Raw genomic sequence first — 20,787 nt, 5'->3', positions numbered from 1 at the left:
CTGCCGAGGTGTATTTTCCTTGACATCTTTGTCATTGCTCATTGATTAGCACAGAATCAGCTGACTGAGGTTTAGTAAATTAGTAGTTGTCATAATGCACAAGGAGGAATATTGTGTTGCTCCAAACACAAAGCAGGCAATCATCAATTTTAAAGGATCAGAATAAAAAAAATCAAAGCATACAGTAAATAGTCAACTAAAGGCCCAATTCCCTCCAATTCCATGTGTAGTCCCCAGCATGGATAACAACACTGATCTCCTCTTGTAACTCCACACACCACCCTTTAGATCCCAGTAGCTCTCCTTGCTGCCCCACTGTACACCTTTCCAACGGCTCACTTGATAGGCTTGCTGTTCTCCGGCTGTCCAGCTACAGAGTACTACAGAGACTTTTGCCATCCCCCCTGAAGCATTGACATGCTGTAGCTGTAAAAGTTGAGGAGTTTAAATCTCAGCACTACCAACTCCAGCAGGCCACACTTCATAGAATCATAGAATGGTTTGGGTTGGAAGGGACCTTAAAGATCATCTAGTTTCCAACGTCCCTGCCACAGGCAGGGACATCTTTCCTCTAGACCAGGTTGCTCAAAGCCCCATCCAATCTGGCCTTAAACACTGCCAGGGAGGGGGCAGCCACAACTTCTCTGGGCAACCTGTGCCAGTGTCTCACTACCCTCACAGTAAAGAATTTCTTCCTAAGATCTAATCTAAATCTACCCTCTTTCAGTTTAAAACCATTACCCCTCCTCCTCTCACTACTTGCCCTTGTAAAAAGCCCCTCTCCTGCTTTCCTATAGGCCCCCTTCAGGTACTGGAAGGCTGCTAGAAAGTTTCCCCAGAGCCTTCTCTTCTCCAGGCTGAACAGCCCCAACTTTCTCAGCCTGTCTTCATAGAAGAGGTGCTCCAGCCCTCTGATCATCTTCGTGACCCTTCTCTGGACTCGCTCCAACAGCTCCATGTCCTTCCTATGTTGGGCCCCCCAGAGCTGGACACTTCACTTAGCTTGCAACTTGCCCTGCAGCCACAGCACACCTGAAGCTACACAGAGCGCCTTGGTGCTGTGGCACCAGGCAGCAAAGCACCCCATCAGCTACAACCTCGCCACCAGGGCATCTTTGAGCAGAAGGATAAATTCTGTCCCCCATTTAATCCAGTCCTTGCCCTATATTTCCACTAACATGGAAGTCTGAAGTATGGCATAACTGAATTATGCTTACTTGACAAAGTTAAACAAGACTTAACAACCAGTAAACAGTCCGTGTCAAAACCGAGGACACTGTATGTTCTTTAAGTGAGCTCACATATTAGTTTTGAATAAAAGTATCCTACTGGTTTCAAAATACAAAAGCCCCAACAGCAGTTTTTCCCTTATAGTGTTGCATCTTAGAAGAAAAGTATCATCACTAGTTATGAGAGTTAGCTAAACCCCAGAACTCAACAGGAAAAGAGATTTGAGACACCACATATCACTTTCTTCTGCAGGCATCACTTTCTTTTTTATAGAAAATAAAACCAAAAAATTTTTATTGACTGTAATGTAGATACCTGTACAGAGTGTAAACTTTAATATTTCACCAGATACGTGAATAATTCTGGAGAAAGAGTTATCAAGCACCTTCATTTCAACACATTTTTGATATTTACAGTAAGGCATACCTGATTAAGTGAATGAATAAAATGAATTAAAAGTTATAAAAAAAACCTTTAAAATGTTTATATGCTTTGTTATTTTATGATAAATACACAATTAAAAAGGAAGATGTCACACAGTTAAGACTCAGAATTGGCTCTGTTTAAAACTGCTACTGAAGAGGGAATGAGGAAATGGGGATGTTAGCTTACTGCTCTGATCATGACTTTGTGAAATGTGTTCTGGCAGAAGCCTCACAAGCCCTGTTTTGTTCTGCTGCTGCAGGTTGGCTTGCAGGTAAGCTTCCTTCCCAACACACAGTGTGGAAGCCAAACTTCACTCCCAGATTTGTACTGCTAATCTGACATAAGAATATGCACTTTGATTTTCCCTCCCTACTCCAAACTTATTGGTGATGATGAAAACATCAACTTTGCTTTGATTTTTCAGCACACCTTTTTGCCATTACTGAACACTGGCACACAAATAGGGCACCACTAACTTTTTTCTTTTAAACACCAAGACACAGGTGACCTTTCTGGAAGCCAGATTTTTAACTGCCATGGTTTCTCATGGTCTACAAAAAGGCATGGCATGGTTTGCTACAGAAGAAAGATTGCTAGGATAGAATTCAAAGATCACTTTCAGGCTTATAGAATCAAACATAGAAATACTATTTTAAAAGCTCTCAGGAAACAAATGTGACTCTGTCGCTTTAGAACTAAACACCTCCAAATGAATCAACATTTGATTTGATGAACTACCAGTAACTGAGATCTATATCTAAAGTTTGTTTAGTGGATTTTAGGAAACTACTCAGGAATCCACCTCAGATAGAAGAAAAATCAATCTCTTAAAATCCAACAAACACTTTAAATACATCCACTAAACAGTGCTGATTATCTATAAAGCATCATGTGCTGCAGGAAAGGAACACATCAGCTAGGGTGAGAACTACCCTCACAGCACATGGATAAAGCATTTCCGTAATACAAGAGTCCAAAGTTGAGATTCAAGTTTTGGAAGTGGAAGGACTGGTAGCGGGAAGGAATGCAGGTAGGCATTAAATCTGTGATATTACTGGGTGTTCCCACTCACATCTATTCATCTTTGGGACCCCGTGGTTACTTCTCAGCTAGAGATATGGCCCAGCCACATATATGATGGGCTAAGCATGCCACTATGCAGATAACTGCTGCATACTCCTGAGGTACAACCCAGTCTCAGGATTTGAGTCATGCCATCCTCTTTACTCTGTTCGGTATTTGTTACTTCAGTTTTGCCAAGACACACATCCTCCTAGCCCAGCACAGGTGCAACTAAGGCCTCCACATTTACCTTTAAAAGCAAGCAGATAATATTACAAGGAAGAATATGTAGTTGGACCCAACCTGGGCAGCTCTGTCTTGCCTAACTGCTACAAAACAGTCATTGCCTGTGTGTGTGTCTGCATATGCACATTGTGGTTTGCTGTCAGCAGCACGGAGCACTTATCTTTGGGGCCTGATTGTGTTGATAGGAGTGAATTGTTTACAGCACATTTCCAAAAGGTGTCTGCTGCTCTAAGGCTTATTTTAATGCTCAGTTTCTTTCTATACAATCCACTCCAACTGTGTTGTCAGGGCAGCGGCAAGAACGGCCTCCTGGGGTAGCCAAGCAGAGGTGAGTACAACCGCCATTATTCACTGTACAGTAGTTATGTCCTGGAAAAGAACAGAGATGTAAAATGTTAAAGAAAAATAAAAGCAAAACAACAATAAAATCCAACACACACATACAAAAGAAGTGCAGATTTCATGACTACACTAGAGAAACAAGCCATAATGAGACAGAGAATGAAACAAAACTGTGCTTTGGGCAGATGAGAGTCATCATATACCTTGTGTCAGCTTCTGATATTCACCTCAAAGAAAGATCAAGATATTGAGACAGAGTAGGAAGGGCAGTATGAAAAAAAATGGGTTTTACTGAAATGCCCTTCATAAATTAGCCAACTGGTCACAGACATTAGAATGAAGAGACAGTGAGTGAGGAAATACAGAAAGCGCGACACATGGGGATAAAGTCCAAAATGCTACAGGACATCATCCCTCGATATCACCCGCTACCAAAACATGGAGGAATGACCCATGAAAACAAACAAACAAAAAAGAGTGGATGGGGAGGAGCACGTTAATGTTGAAGGGTAAAATGAAAGAGAAGACAGTGCCAAAAGCAGTGGATCTGAGGGGAAAGGCATCTGACCCAGAAAAACACTTGAAATAAAGATATGATGAGAAAGAAATAATACCAAGGTTCTGAATGTTATAAACATAAGCATTTACTCAGAGGAAACAATGTTGTTTCGTTTTACATTGCCTACCAAGATGGAACTGTGAATTAACTAGTAATAACAATGTAACTGATTTCTTAACTATACATCTATATGCATTTTTAAGCTCTGAACCAAGCTTTCAATTAAATTATGTTTTTTTACTGTATATATTGAATAATTTGAAGAGAAACTATCTTAGGGGTTTTTTAAAGTAAAAACACCACAAATCCTATAATTCCAGCCACGTTGTAATAATTTAAAAAGTGAACTCTTCTCCTAACTGATTTGCTAAGAACAACATAACTGAACAGCGATATTGCTTCCCAAAGAACAAATTGTTATTTCAAAGGTATCAACTTCCTCTCTTCTAAGGTTCACAAGAGGCTTTTCAATAACAGATCTGAAAAACTTAACATTCAGCTGAGCAGAAAGACCAGCCCAGCCACTCTACCACCTGCTGTTTTCTGAACATTCCCTTTTTAAAAACAGTGGATCTCACTAAGCACATCTGGAAGACCATGATATTTCTGTATTTTAAACTTAAAAATAAGAAAATAAGGCCCTAGCATTCAATTTAGACAATGACATAGCAGCTTTTGCCATGTCAGATCCTCATCTTGATCATACACTCATCCTTTCATAAAGGATAGAACAGGGCCCTTCTTCCCTCCCTATTCTGGTTTCACATGGCAACCACAACTGCTTTTATAAAAAAAAAAATAGGTGGCTTTTAATTTCTTAGTAAACAGAAATCTAAGCACTAACCAGTTCTTCACCAATTAGCTAGATCACTTGGCAGTCTGTCAATGGGAGCTGCTACTAAGTTCATTTATATGCTAAGGTGTTGCACAAGCTGTAAAAACTTGAGAATCATCTGGATTACCTCCTGGGCACTGAGCAAAGGCTGTAGTGATTCCATAGAGACGGGAGCGCTTGGGAGGCTGGAAGTTATCCTTTTCTAATGAAATCGTGCGATCCACTGCAACAACAGCATCCCTGTCATATGCAGAAGAGAATATACAGAAGTGAGATGAAGGTGGAAGTACAGGGGAAAACAAAACAAACAAACAAACAAACAAAAAAACAAAAAAAAAAAAGGGAAGAAATCCAAAGTTGCTTCTTTTTTACGATTAGGAAGTGATGCCAGAAGCAAAACCCTCCAAGACCGCATATTTCCTGGACAGCTCAAATATGTCACAACCTTCATTCTAGGCAGCTAAGAAATTTAGCAGGGAGCCACCTTACTAATTTTGAAGGTAATTCCAACACAGGACAATGTCCCTCTACAGGAACATCTGTTAGTAGTTTTGACATATTCTCCATATTCTGCCCCTCTGACATTTTCTGTGGTATAGCTGACACTGAAGCTATTATGCATAATGATTATGGACAATGTTGTAGTGGTGGTGAACGGGGCAAAGTCCAACTGGCGGCCGGTCACTAGCGGTGTTTCCCAGGGCTCAGTTCTGGGGCCGGTGCTGTTCAATATCTTTATAGATGATCTAGACGTAGGGATTGAGTGCACCCTCAGCAAATTTGCAGATGCCACCAAGCTGGGTGGGAGTGTCAGTCTGCTGGAGGGTAGGAAGGCCCTACAGAGGGATCTGGACAGGTTAGATAGATGGGCCGAGACCAACAGCATGAGGTTCAACAAGAACAAGTGCCGGGTCTTACACTTCAGCCACAACAACCCCGTGCAGCGCTACAGGCTGGGGGAAGAGTGGTTAGAAAGCGGCCCGGCGGAAAGAGACCTGGGGGTGCTGATCGACAGCCGGCTAAACATGAGCCAGCAGTGTGCCCAGGTGGCCAAGAGGGCCAATGGCATCCTGGCCTCTATTAGGAATAGTGTAGCCAGCCGGTCTAGGGAAGTGATCGTCCCTCTGTACTTGGCACTGGTGAGGCCGCACCTTGAATACTGTGTCCAGTTCTGGGCCCCGCACTTCACGAAAGATGTGGAGGTGTTGCAGCGAGTCCAGAGGAGGGCGACCAAGCTGGTGAAGGGTCTGGAGGGTCTGACCTATGAGGAATGGCTGAGGGAGCTGGGGTTGTTTAGCCTGGAGAAGAGGAGGCTCAGAGGTGACCTTATTGCAGTCTACGACTACCTGAAGGGAGGTTGTAGTGAAGTGGGAGTCGGCCTCTTCTCCCAGGCAACTAGTGATAGGACAAGAGGACATAGCCTCAAGCTTCGCCAGGGGGGGTTCAGGTTAGACATTAGGAAGCATTTCTTTTCAGAAAGGGTCATTAGACATTGGAATGGGCTGCCCAGGGAGGTGGTGGAGTCACCATCTCTGGACGTGTTTAAGAAAAGACTGGGCGTGGCACTTAGTGTCACGGTCTAGTTGACATGGTGGTGTCAGGGCAATGGTTGGACTCGATGATCCCAGAGGTCTCTTCCAACCTGGTTGATTCTGTGATTCTGTGTGATTTCAGGTGGAGCCTGATATCCGGAAGGAATACAGCTAGTCATAAGCAATCTTTTCTTCCTAAAAGTAATAGGGCAGTCAGCTGACAGACCTGTAACATACTGTTTCCCATTTATACAAGCCTATTCTAGAATAGCATTTCCCAGCTGTTCGATTCTAGCTTGGGAATTCTTACACAAATTAATGGCTCTCCCTGCTGCAATTGATGGAGTCGTTTGTGTAAGAGTTTGTAGATAGAGCCCACACAACTATTTACATCAAGAAAAAAATAAATATTTAAAAATGCATGAACTAGATTTTTTTCTGGAAAATATAGTAAGCTCTAAAGTCTTGATCATGTTTTAGATCATTTGCAACAAAGAAAGCGTCACCAATACAGTAAAAATGTTTTCTTTTTTCTTATTTCTGATTGAACATTCAGATAATATAGGGCATAGAAAGCCAAGAGCGGTGAATTTCTGCCCTCTACAATGCAGCAAGTACAACCATAAGGGAAACATGTTAGCTCCCACTCCTTTCCCAAAAATGTTCAGTGTTGAAAGCATTTTCTTAGAGGACAAATCACTACACTGAAAATGAAAACGCAGTTAACTGGCAACATCAATAGGTCAACTCTACAGATCCACTCCGCCCTGCATCAGCTATTGCCAGGAAAGCAAAACAACAGGAATGTGAGAGAGGTCAGACATGAGAAATGCAGTATAGACTTCAGTTTCTACCAGGGAGAAGAACAGATTAAATCACTCCATAATTTCTTTAGCAGATAACATACCTTCTCCAGTCTGTGTAGTATAAATTCTTCCCATAGCTTGTAACACTAAAAGGATACTGAATTCCTTCAACAATCTTTCGTCTACCAAGCTGATTAGGGTTCATGCATTCCAGCCTCTTGGTACCTGGGTGTAGTGAAACAATTAAGCCTTTGAACCAGAGCAAGAGAGCTCCTCATGAGGGATGAAGGACAACCGTAAGCATACAAGTATGAACAGAGTAAAACTTCCAGTCTTTCAGTATGCTGCTTAGCCAAAGCCCTCCCCCATGCCACATCTCTGCGTGTGCCAAAGACTGGATGGAGAAGCACTTTGGTGCTAATGCTAACCAGCACACCACCTAACTTGCAGGAACACATATGTCTAGTGCAGCCGTGGTCATCACTCACAAGCTGAGATTCCTGCTACAGATACCAGCATCCTCAGGCTGGTGTGGAAGCTGACAGAAGGTCTCCTCCATTCCAGAGGGATACTTCAACCACTAACCAGTTCCACCTCCTCTGGAAGGCATTTCTGCATAGTTTGGTGAGCATGTTCCCAAAATGCTTGCTGGGTTGGGCCATGAAGGCAAGAATGCAGGAAGAACATCTAACTTGTAGATGTAAATAATAGGGTGCAAAAAGGTCTAGCTGTAAAGCTACTACACATGTTGGGAACACTGCTAGTGAGTGAAAACACCTGTGGGTTTCTCTTGAGTAGTGGGTTTCAAAATTAGGGAAAAAGGAAAAGAGACAAATGCAAGAACAAGAGAGGAAGAGAGAAAAAGAAAAGAAAGATAGCACAAGGAGGTATATTTGAAGGTTGGAAAAAGTGTCTTACAGTGAAAAAGAGAGCTTGATCTTTTTAGTTTATCAAAAACTTGAAAAGGTGATTTGAAGTGTAAAAGCACCTCTCCAGGAGGAGATCTCTGGCAGAGTTTACAGGGAGAAAGACAGCAAGAGTGCAAAAAAAAAAAAAAGTTCAAATGAGAATTAAAAGCACACTTTTTTTTTTCTGCTAAGACACTAGCACAAAACTAACAACGGGTTGGTGGCAGAACTTTAATCTCTTGATTTTTAAATCTAGCGTGAATTGCTTTTTCAAGACTTGCTTCAGTCAAACATAAGCCAGACCTTGCCTAAGGTTACAGGTCTTAGAACAGTAGTGCCAGGATGACATTCTGTAGGGCCAGATTAGATGAATCAGTGTTTTTTCCTCGTTTTAAACTCATAACTTGTTCTACAAAGGCCTAAGCACTACCTAAAGAGATAGTCAGGTACAAGACACAGATATAAAACTGTTGCATTCCTAGAAAGTTTTCTGATCAGAATTGAAATCTTTCAGCTTACACACCATTTCATGTGAATGTTACACTGGTAGTAAACAAGGAATAAACTGAGAGATTATTAAAGCCAAAAAGAAAGGCATGAAGTCTAAGATGCAGCCCAAAGAGCTATAAACATTAATTCTCTGTGCATCATTTCAGGATTGGACATATTTATTCTACTATTACTATGAGGAAAGATTTTAGCACCTCTTTACCTGCATCTACCCAGCACAGCATTGAGGAATAAGGGTCAAATGTCAGCCCATTTGGTAACCCAAGATCATCTTTAACAAGAATTCTTCTGTTTGTGCCATCCATGTATGAGGTTTCAATTTTAGGAGCTTCTCTGTTCCAGTCAGTCCAGTATAAGTTTCTTAAGAGGAAGAAAAGGCAAGAATTCAGTCAGTTACTGATCTCAAAAGATTGTTGTAATTAAGGAAAATGCTAAGGACACAAAAGTAACACACACACCCCCTAAACCTTAATGGTTGGACTTGATGATCTTAAAGGTCTTTTCCAACCTAAACGATTCTATTCTATGATTCTAAATCATTTAAATAAATAAGATGGACCACATTGCACTTTGATACAGAAGTAACAAAAGTATAGTAAAGATGTAGCAAATATTATACTTCCATTAAAAACAAAAAGAGCTAGGACACACATGAGAAGAAATGCTTTCTCTGCATTGTTTAAGTTATGTACAAGATGCCAGGCAAAAGACCTCTATTTCAACAGTTCTGAGAACCACTCAAAATGTACATCTACAGTTCTTCTCCTCACCACCCATCATGTCTGCTCAGGTTAAGCAGCAGGAGCATTTGGCATACATCTGTGGGATTCATTCAAAACTACATTTTTCTTTTCAGTGCACCAAGTAAGCAACATACAATGGAATCAGGGTACTTTCTGATCAGGGAGAACCCCAGAGAGGGCCATTAATTCACTGATGTGAATTAATGTGTATTAATAGTCATTTGTTAGCGGTGGTTTTTTTCCTTGAATGCACTTTCTGTGGCTGAGAGTTTACATGGCCCCTCAATGCAAGAACCTTTGTTGTTTACTCCTTAACACAGACACACAATCTACTAGGAGAGAGAAGTCCGTGCTGCTTGACCTGAAGCCAGAGCCCGACTCCGTCAGTGGGGTTCTGCACAGAACACGGGTCTCCTCAGTCTGATTACACCTGTGTCTCTCCCCTTCTCTCACACCACGAAGTGCATTTGTTTTTCCTTATTATGCTGTCACTTGATGTACATCCACAGATGTTTCACCCCATTATTATGTGACTATTATGTAAAAATTTATTTTATCTTAAAGGAATTAGAGAAATCAATACCGTTACTTTTTCATTTAATTTTGTGTCACCCAAATTTTCATGGATCATATGCATTCTTTTCTCACTACAAACCTTGTTTGCAAACATCTAGAAGGAGGATGCATCTTCCAAAAAACTCTCCCTGAGCAGTATAGTACTTTTATTCATAAATGAATTCTTGCCTAAGAGTATTCCAAATGCCTATTATATCAATTAAGCAATCATTTAGTAGAGCTTCCCAGCAATTAAAGACTGAAAAGAAAGCCTCTTTGCTTCTGTGCTTCCGAGTATTTTGACGGAAATGTCTCTTCTCAGCAGTGGCCACGCTACAGAAAGTTGCATCAGGACAACGGCAGGCAAGTTCAGACATTAATGAACAGACATGCAGTACTACCATGGACTCCATAGTAGTTTTAATTTTCCCTGTATTTCTTTCAATATTCAGAGAGAAAACATGTCAACAGATCAGAGACTACATAGAAGTACGTATATACTTCTGTTTCTGCAGGCTGGAACCATAACTTGAAAACATTTACACTTTCCTCCTAAGACTCTGCTTAGCTATTTCTGTGGCTACAGCTTACAGGCTCGATTTTTAAAGTATATAGTTATCTGCGTCTTCAAACAGAAGCCTAATAGGACCTTCTCAGACAACTGAATGACAGAAATGAAAATGATGACAGAAGAGACACTATGGGAGTTTTCAAAGAAGGAACACTGTACAGGAAGTACAAGCTGTCATGATGGAAATTAAAACATAAGATTGCTTAATCTAGTATTTTAGACCAGTAATCTTGCAAAAAAAATTTTTTTTTAGGTAAGGGCAACACTTGTCATCTTGCAAACAATGTACTGAAAGCAAGGTATAAATAAGTATTTGACAAACCTCTCAACAAAATATCACAGTATTACCTAGCAGGCATTTCAGAAGTTTTATTTCTCGAGTACCACTCAGACACAGAACACAAGTAGATTGTTCCATTTCTGTTTGTTAGTTGTTTTAGGAAAAGATAGCCCTATTATTGTCTACAGACAGCCTAAAAACATGGACTCAGAGTATATGCTCATGTTAAACAAATAAGTAAGGAAATAAATAAATAAAACCAAAGTTTGCATGTATCTGTTGACAACATATCCATACCCTCTCATAGGATCCGCAACAATTGCTCTGGGGTTCACCAGGCCAGTGTCAAAAAGGATGCGACGCTGGCGCCCATCCAGCCTAGCCACTTCTATTCTATCCAGTTGAGAGTCAGTCCAGAAGACATTGCGACCTAGATGATCTACAGCTATCCCTTCAGGGCTTCCCAAGTCTGCAGGAGAACAGAGAAAAACATGCCTAGGCATTATATTTATTCCCAATACACAATGTCAGCCTCATAAGCATAACTCTTAAATGAGATAAGTTTTCTTCAGTTTTCTGGCTGTGGTCCAACAAAAGCTACTTCATGTCAGTTGGAAGAGGAATATGCATTTTGCCTTACAAAGTTTAAATACACACAACTTTCATAAATACATAGAATGACAAATTCTATGAGGAATCAACTCGTCACGCATGTAAGCTTTCCCTGGGGGGTGGACACAGAAAAAGAGTTGATAGCAGAGAAATACACAGTAGAGATTATCAGAATCTTATTCTACCCTCCTTCACAGGCCAAGATCTAGAATGGATTTTATAATCCTTAATATTTCCCCTTCTTTGGTATTGGCATATGTGGCACCCCTCTGAAAACCTGATTTATGCTAAGTTTAGGCAATGCAATACTTAAAGATAATCAAGCACCAAAGCACTAGAGATAATGGTATTAGCTAACTGATGGAATTTAAATCCAGTTCTTTGTTTTTGCAGAGCAATCCTTTTTGGAACATGTTTTGGTACTGTATGTGCACAGTTTTTCTTGGACAGTTAGTTGTTTCAAAAGCAACAGGAAATAGCAGATAATGACCTTACTGCTTTAGCATTAGTAATTTCTAACTCTGATGAAGGATGCAGAATAAAGATATACCACTCCAAGGTTTAATGCAGTCACTATGAAAAACTGCTCTATACTTTTCAAGGTTCACACACCCATTGAAAAAGAACAGGCAGGTTGTGTGGGATGTAATGAAGCCAAAGACGGGTACAAATCAATTTTAGTCCAATTTCAGTTCCAAAAGAAAAAGAAAGAATTGTACGTGGTCACTCCCAAAAAGAGGTGAAGTGACCCTTCATACCGGCCAGCTGTTGAAAAAAAAAAAAAACACCTTTCAAATGCAGATCCACACATCATGTAAATATCCAAGAATGATGGAATGTGGCCCATTAGCTTTCTATTAATTGTCAAGTTTACTTACTGACAGCCATTAAACAAACAGTATGTGACACAAACAACCTTTCTGGAGTAAAGGCATTTGGTCCAGAACACTGGGTAGAGCTGTCTAAAATTTGCTACTGTGACTTTGCTATGAATAATAGTTGCACAATAGCCTAAACAGCCTCTACTCTCATATCGGTGGATTACACTTACCGCACTTAACCTGGACACATGATATTTTAGATATATATTCATTGCTGAAGAGGCAGAAAAGAACAAATAAGAGGTATCTCAATGCTTCTGACTCAGCTCACACACGGGGTTGGGGGGGGGCAAGAAAGTAAATCTGAATCAGTTCTCTCTTTCACAGAATGTTAGGGATTGGAAGGGACCTCGAAAGATCATCTAGTCCAATCCCCCTGCCGGAGAAGGATTACCTAGATCACATCACACAGGAACGTGTCCAGGCGGGTTTTGAATGTCTCCAGAGAAGGAGACTCCACAACCTCTCTGGGCAGCCTGTTCCAGTGTTCAGTTACCCTCACCGTAAAGAAGTTTTTCCTCATATTTAAGTGGAACCTCCTGTGTTCCAGCTTGCACCCATTGCCCCTTGTCCTGTCAAGGGATGTCACTGAGAAGAGCCTGGCTCCATCCTCATGACACTTGCCCTTTACATATTTATAAACATTAATGAGGTCACCCCTCAGTCTCCTCTTCTCTAAGCTAAAGAGACCCAGCTCCCTCAGCCTCTCCTCATAAGGGAGATGTTCCACTCCCTTAATCATCTTGGTGGCTCTGCGCTGGACTCTCTCTAGCAGTTCCCTGTCCTTCTTGAACTGAGGGGCCCAGAACTGGACACAATATTCCAGATGCGCCTCACCAGGGCAGAGTAGAGAGGGAGAAGAACCTCTCTTGACCTACTAAGCACACCCCTTCTAGTATACCCCAGGATGCCATTGGCCTTCTTGGCCACAAGGGCACATTGCTGGCTCATGGTCATCCTGCTGTCCACTAGGACCCCCAGGTCCCTTTCCCCTACGCTGCTCTCCAACAGGTCTGTCCCCAACTTGTACTCATACATGGGGTTGTTCTTGCCCAGATGCAGGACTCTTTACTCTTCCCAAGGGCACTTGGGCATACTTCAACTCAGTTACACTGGCTTTACATTACTGCTTGTATTTCTCCAAGTGTCTCTGCGCAGCTAAACTTGTCATCTGCAAGAAACCACCTCACATTTACCTCAGACCCTCAAATGTTCCTACTTCTTTTCTTGTTAATGGCAGAGGCTGCTGAGAGTGGCCTCATTTTGAGGTGATAGTGGTGACAATCCCCAGTCTCTGGGATCAGAAGATCACCAACTAAATGGTGGTGGAGGAGCTCCCAGACTCTTTTAGGAAACAGGAGAAGGTAGGAGGCAAAAGATCTGCTGTCACTGATTCCCAGGAGCCCCTGTTCCCTGGCTAGCTTCCTTGCTTTTATGTCCTTGCTTCAGAAATATGCCAGGAGATTTAAAGAAGTCTAAAGTACGTGTCTTTCCTGTCTGGTTGACCATGAGCCAGAAAAACTATCCCCCATGGCAGGGTAAGGGAATATATAGGCTTCCTGTATCACCAGTCTTTCCAGAGGCACAAATGTGTTCCTGCTATATGGTCATCACGCCTGATACAGTCACAGGCTCTGTCCCTGGGGACAGGCTTGTACAGACATCTACAGCTGATATGACTTAAGCAACTACAACAAAGAGGAAAGCTCTCCTTCCCGACCTGCCTCCACAGCTGCAGAGCTCAGAAAGCCTCCACAGGCTATACAGCTGCAGGGATAGATGAGAACTGGATAGGGCTCCACAATAAAACATGTTTCTGCAAAGCAACACAACTTGGATCACAAAAGCTTTGACAAACAAAAAAGCAGTGCATTCCACAAAAATACATGTGAACTGAAGAAAGCAGCTGCAGCTCACAGGACGAAAAAGGCAAAGATCAAAACAAAACAAAGAATTCTCATGAGTCTCCTGAGAAGGAGGCATTTTCCTATTTCCTGAAATTTTAAAGTTTCAGTTTTGGCCAGCATAGAAGACATCCACTCAAATACTGAATATTCAACCTTATTTTGTTCTGACTCCTTATTGAAGAACCAGTTAATATACAGAAAGTAAAGTGAAACATTGCTCGACATCTCTTCAGGAATGGCATTCACTTCCTATGCAAACACCAGGAAAACAGAAATCATGAGATGCATTTACACATGCAATACATGCAGTATTTCTTATAGAAGATAGAGACCATGAGGTTTCCATGTGGCATTGAAGCATCTTGAATTACCTAAAATAATGAAATGTAGTTGAAAGCCTTCACAAATGTTTTTAGAATATTTTATACACTGCACGATTTTTAATGTGTGCACGTACTCTCATTAGACAAACTAATTCATATCCATATAAAATTTTTAGCAATAGTAATTTCCCTCACTTTTTAAAGTGCAGAATCTGAGAAAATACTTTAATAGTGGAAATTGGAAATCCTTTCCCCACAGAATTTGTAGTTGTACAGCCACATGCTTGTACTATAGGTTAGAGTCCCTTTCAGATTAAATATGTTGGGATGAAAAAGAAGTCTTACAAATATCTCAGCCATCAAGTTGTACAGAAGTATGAAGCTCCATAATTGCTGTAATGGTTAGGGATGGCCCTAAGCTCTCCCATTTCCCTTCCCAGGACAACGGTAGGATCCAAACTGCCCCCATCCCTCTGCTGCCCTTAAGAGCCTGAACGGAGTCCCAGCAAACTGGCAATTCTGAAGCACAAACCCCAGGTAGAGACACTCAACACATCCAAAGAAAACTAAAGCAAATTTATTGCAGAGTTTTAAAACTGGTAGATCATTTTGCTAAAACAATTTCCTAAATTTTTGTGACAATAGCTGCAAAGGATCCAAAGCAAGGACAACCTCCTCCAGTATCTTGACCTCACAGGTATTCTAGGATCCTGAGGACACTAGCATTCAAAAAGTGCCCCCAGCTATTTTTTTTTTTTTATTTTTTTTTAACGCCTCCACATTCACTTTGTTCTCCAAACCTGTCCTTCCCCTTAACCCTGGTCCATTTAAAAAAAGGTTTTCATATTTAAGATGCAGTGCTGGTGGTGACGTGGCTGACTTCAGGGGAGCTCAATCTTGGTTTTGTATATATATTTGTATATATTTGATTATTTCTATTATTATTATTGTTTCTATTATTATTATTATACTTTTTTTTCATTATTATAGTTTATTAAAACTGTTTTAATTTTCCAACCCAGAAGTCTCTCTCCCTTTTCCCTTTCCCTCTGGGGGGAGGGAGGGGATAACAGAGGGCATCTGCCGCAGGTTTAATCGCCAGCCCAGCTTTAAACGGTGACACCACCTTTCAGCTGTTTGATCCCCCAGCCCAGGAACAGAGAGCAGGGGTTCTCCTCTTCAGCCTCCCTGCTCACCAGTCCTTTCTCAGCAGAGCAGGCAGCTGACAGGCAGAGAACAGGAGAGAAAAGGACTACACATAACCAAATCTCAGTTAGCCAGTTGATTACCTACCTTGCTTACCAGAACAAAAATCAAAGAGTGACCCCGCAGATTACATTCCATGTGAACATATAAATGCAACTCTTTGGCCAGCTTTAGTTTTGATTGTGTTCAATACCCAAAATCAGCAAACTGACAATCCATCATCCCCTTTCAGATCATAAATACATTGAACAACAATGGGTCTACCCCAGCACGTGACCTAGGTTTTGATGATAACATTCCTTCTTTATGTGTTCATACATTGTAGCCATTGCATCACTGTAAGCATGAATAATGTCTATCTACAGTAGTCTGAGCTTCGCCTACCTATGTGTTCCACTGGTCATGGCCAGGGACATGGGACCTTTCCAGGAAGGATGCTGGACTACCCTTTCTGATCAGTATGGTTGACAAGACATGACTATAAAAGAGGTGGGCTACACAAAGGCTGCCAGGCTGGGCACAACATAGCACAGCCAATCCTCAACACAGGAAAGTAAGGTCTTGAGTGCACTTTAAAAATCTGGGATGTCACAACCTGGGAATTTGCCCTGAGAGTACTAGCTGTGCTGCCCCACCATAGTGGCAGCCCTAAGGATGCCACCACAGGTAGAGAGCAGTAAAGGCCTCAAGTCTACCTCAAGATTCCTCCCTAGAAGTGATAAAGCATCCAAAGGAGGAGTTTTTTTGCTTTGTTAAACATGGCAAGAATATAAGCACAGCCTAGGACTGTATCTGGGTACAGAAATCCTCTAAACATTTCCGTGAGGAGCTCAGACACTGTTCAAAGCCCAGGCCAAGGCTCTGAATGCTGCAGCCATTAGAGCCTTGACATATGCTTTAAAACCACCACAGCAGCTTGATTCATCTTTCAAATCCCCCAGCCTTCAATTAAAACATCCCCAGTGATGCTCACAAGACATTCAATGGTTAGACAGATACAGTGTCCTGCAATTGCAAGTAAGGACAGAAACATGTCACTGACATGCTGCTCCCACTTCTGGCCTTAAACTTAGTTTACTTAAAGAGAATCAACTTCTTGAATACCTTAGCAGTGGAAAGGCAGCAAAGGGCTATTGCATAGGGAACAAACCTTTTTTCATTTTATATTATCCAGAATTTTTGGTTATTGTTTATCCAAATGACACCAACTTGTAATGCTACAGCTCAGGCAACACCTGGGAAGTATATATTACTAAATTCAAGTCTCTAATGCCATTCCTAGGGAGTAGCAAGAGGAAGAATTTTTTGTGGTTACCTGTTTTGATGATAGTTGTTGGCTCCCCACCCTGCAGACTAGCCCTGCTGATCGAAGGGCCACTGATGTCTGTCCAATAAACCATCTTGTCCGTGCAATCGTAAGCAACTCCAATAACAACTTTGTCCTGTTGGTCAACAAGCAAATTACATTAGCTTATGCTAAACAACAATTTGTCAGCAGCACTATCTTACGGATGTAAGTCTCAAGCCTGAAAAAACAAAATTCTTGAGGAAAGGTGGGAGATGGGGAGGGTAGGCAGAGAAAATGATTGTGTGGCAGTCATTGTAGAATAGCTTAGAAAAATAACTTTCAATTATAAGTCCCTTTTAACTAGCAGACACCATTTACAATTATTGTATTTCAAAGCAGCACTGTAAATACTACTCCTGAACAGTTTGTTTCACTTACACAATTTCACCTGCATATCCATTTAAAGAAAGCTCATGTTGCTGTTTTACTGTGCTACTCCTCATAAGCTTTTTTTCTCTCATTCTTTCCCTTCAAGGAGGAATAATGACTTCCATCAAATCTGACTTGTGTTCTCTATATCATACAATCACAGAATCATAGAATGGTTTGGATTGGAAGGGACCTTAAAGATCATCTAGTTCCAACCCCCTGCCACAGGCAGGGACACCTTTCCTCTAGATCAGGTTGCTCAAAGCCTCATCCAACCTGGCCTTGAACACTGCCAGGGAGGGGGCAGCCACAACTTCTCTGGGCAACCTGTTCCAGTGTCTCACCACCCTCACAGTCAAGAATTTCTTCCTAAGATCTAATCTAAATCTACCCTCTTTCAGTTTAAAACCATTACCCCTCCTGCTCTCACTACTTGCCCTTGTAAAAAGCCCCTCTCCTGCTTTCCTGTAGGCCCCCTTCAGGTACTGGAAGGCTGCTAGAAGGTCTCCCCGGAGCCTTCTCTTCTCCAGGCTGAAAAGCCCCAACTCTCTCAGCCTGTCTTCATAGGAGAGGTGCTCCAGCTCTCTGATCATCTTCATGGCCCTCCTCTGGGACAGCTCCATGTCCTTCTTATGCTGGGGTCCCCAGAGCTGGACGCAGTACTCTAGGTTGGGTCTCACAAGAGCGGAGTAAAGGAGCAGAATCACCTCCCTTGACCTGCTGGCCACGTCGCTTTTGATGCGGCCCAGGATACAGTTGTCCCTTCTGGGCTGCAAGCGCACATTGCCGGCTCATGTTGAGCTTCTCATCAACCATCACCCCCAAGTCCTTCTCCTCAGGCCTGCTCTCAATCCATTCTCCGCCCAGCCTGTATTTGTGTTCCAGATTGCCCCGACCCACATGTAGGACCTTGCACTTGGCCTTGTTGAACTTCATGCGGTTCGCACAGGCCCAGCTCTCAAGCCTGTCAAGGTCCCTCTGAATGGCATCCCTTCCCTCCAGCGTGTCGACCACACCGCACAGCTTGGTGTCATCGGCAAACTTGCTGAGGGCGCACTCAATCCCACCGTCCATGTCGCCGACAAAGATGTTAAACAGGACCGGTCCCAATACTGACCCCTGAGGAACGCCACTCGTCACTGGTCTCCACTTGGACAATGAGCCGTTGACCGTAACTCTTTGAGTGCGACCATCCAGCCAATGCCTTATCCACCGAGTGATCCATCTGTCAAGTCCATATTCATCAACCCATGCACAATGGCTGCATTTCAGCAGTGTTACTTATGTAGCATCACTTGAGTCAAAAAGGTTCTAGCAAATTAAGTTTTTAAAATAAAAGATAGCTTAAACAAATAGTCCATAAATCATTCTGCTGGAAAGAACATGCTCAGGGACAAGGAACATACATATGCAATTTTCCAGGCAGAAGAAGATAGGACTAGAGTTTGAGTTTAGAGCTGAAACTCTTTCCTCCAGAAAAATGAAAGAGATGTTCTGGGTAAAACAATAATTTCACAGGGATTCCCAGATTTATTGCTTTTGCTGCTTTTGTAACTTGCAACTTCTCAGAAAGATGGTCCAAAACCACACAGTAAAACAGATGCCCTTATTCATTCAGCGTACATTAATGCTATAGGCTACAAAACAATTCGAACACCTCCGCGCTGCTAAACACTGTCACTTCATAAATACACAACACCGAGACAACACAGGCAAAGACAACACTGTTAGCAGAGACTGAAAGTTTCATTTTAATTGGAAGTTTTAATGAAGAGTTGCATCTTATCTCCTGGAGGCTTTTTCCTGAAGATACTTCTAATAAATACAATTAAGCTAGATCAAGTAAATAATGAGAATAGCTGACAAGGATTCAAAATCATGTCCTATATGAGCCTAACTACCCCATTTTGCACACAATATTTTACTTTATTTTTACATTATTGCAGCAGCACTTTAAACAAGAGACGAAAGCTTGATTTTGTCCTTACATCACAGCACAGTTTGTGGTACTATTTACTGAACTGAACCTGTGTAATTTAGTCAGTATTTGGTCTACTAAATATTCGCAGTAATGTAAAAAAGAGGCCAGCATGTCACCTGGTATTGCTATCTATTATAAATACAATAACACTGGAACGAAAACAGAAATCCCAGCCTTTGGGAAAACAAATGAATGTGATGAAACTGAAAGTGAGAAGAGTTGGTGTGTGTCACAGGTGACAGAAAAGATAGGTTCTCAGCATCAGGGATTCATTTTCAAGGAATAAAGATTCTCAAGACAGTAGTAAGAAGTGTGGGAAAAAGATTTACCACCCACTGGGCCTGCACATGGAGAAGGAAGTTAAAAAAAAGAGGAAAAAAAAAATCTCTACATATCTGTAGCCAAGAAGTGCAGAGAATTGATGTAAAAACAGGAAGAGATTAAGACTTAGGAAAAAACTTCAAGGCAGTAAGAGAGAAAAAAAAAAGGCCTCTCCACATACTGCTCTTGTAGGTCTCCTAGACTTTTATAGCAGACCAGAAAGTCAATGGAAGTGTGAGTGTAGGGAAGTTTCTATGATGAGCTGTTGGAGGCATGTAGATCACAAATATTAGATTTTTGTCTCATGAGCTATTCTTTAAAGGCAAATATTTTTTTCTATAGATTAGTTGTAGGCTTTTTGACTAGTCAGATTGGGAATTTTCAGTGACAAAGTGATGTGATACTGAAATTTTAATCAAGAGTAAAAATTGAGTTTGGAATTTAAATTATCAAATTACATAGGCAAACACTCTCATTCTCATCTTTGTCACAAGTCTTCTAAAAGACATGAACTTAGTATAGTAAGTTACTTACTGGAATATGCAAGAGTGCTTTTGCACCATTTTTCTTCATATTGTTCCCCTCTAGTGGAACATGTTCAATTTTACCACTTTGGGCGAAGAGCAAGTGCGTTCCTGGCGGCAGAGGTACTGTATCTGGTCGAACAGAGGGCCCAATAACAACAGGAGGAGCAGCTGTGCTCAGACCTTGTTAATACAGAAGGAAATGGGGGAAAAAATTAGGTTGTACAGCATAACAAGGCTCCTTGTTATTTGCAGAGACACAATTACAGTCAGACTTCTTAGAAAGAATTAGCCCTATAAGCAGACACTAATAACTAATCAGATGCAGAAAGCTTCTGAATTTTTACCCTTGGCTGACAGAGAAGGAGCAATTGACATAACAAGTCTTTTCATGTTCAGCTCTGTAATTGCTCTTTCCTTCAAATGTTTAGAAAAACCCATCTTATTTTGCAGCTGAAGTGAGGAAGATGTAGGAAAGAACATCCTTCATTTCCTGAGGCAAGTCAGTTACCACACATTCAGATTTGCCACAGCTCCCAGAAGGCAGAAACTATAGGGGCCCCTCACAGTTTCAAAGCAGGGAAGAAGTTAGAAAACGATCCTCTTATTCAGAGGCTCACCACAGTTGTCCAGATGCCCTGGATGAAGGAAAAGTGTTATGCTGGAGTTACCGAAGGGCCGCAGCACAAGGCATATAATCACTGGGACAG

General features: G+C 41.6%; 1 protein-coding gene across 1 annotated transcript in view; it reads right to left on the bottom strand.

Annotated features, from left to right (window-relative positions):
- Window positions 1-1,507: 1,507 nt before the first annotated feature.
- The window catches only part of NID1 (nidogen 1), a 51,203-nt gene continuing 31,923 nt past the window's right edge, over window positions 1,508-20,787 (bottom strand). Inside the window, exons 14-20 of the mRNA XM_068406273.1 lie at window positions 20,088-20,260; window positions 16,850-16,976; window positions 10,903-11,074; window positions 8,659-8,816; window positions 7,140-7,263; window positions 4,828-4,940; window positions 1,508-3,333 (exon numbers count right to left, since the gene is read on the bottom strand). Of these exons, the coding sequence (XP_068262374.1) occupies window positions 3,212-3,333; window positions 4,828-4,940; window positions 7,140-7,263; window positions 8,659-8,816; window positions 10,903-11,074; window positions 16,850-16,976; window positions 20,088-20,260 (989 nt within the window). The 3' untranslated portion in view covers window positions 1,508-3,211. The remainder of the gene's footprint in view (window positions 3,334-4,827; window positions 4,941-7,139; window positions 7,264-8,658; window positions 8,817-10,902; window positions 11,075-16,849; window positions 16,977-20,087; window positions 20,261-20,787) is intronic.

This window comes from Nyctibius grandis, chromosome 1 (assembly GCF_013368605.1).
Source record: "Nyctibius grandis isolate bNycGra1 chromosome 1, bNycGra1.pri, whole genome shotgun sequence".
Lineage (NCBI taxonomy): Eukaryota > Metazoa > Chordata > Aves > Nyctibiiformes > Nyctibiidae > Nyctibius > Nyctibius grandis.
This window is presented reverse-complemented; position numbering and strand designations above follow the sequence as displayed.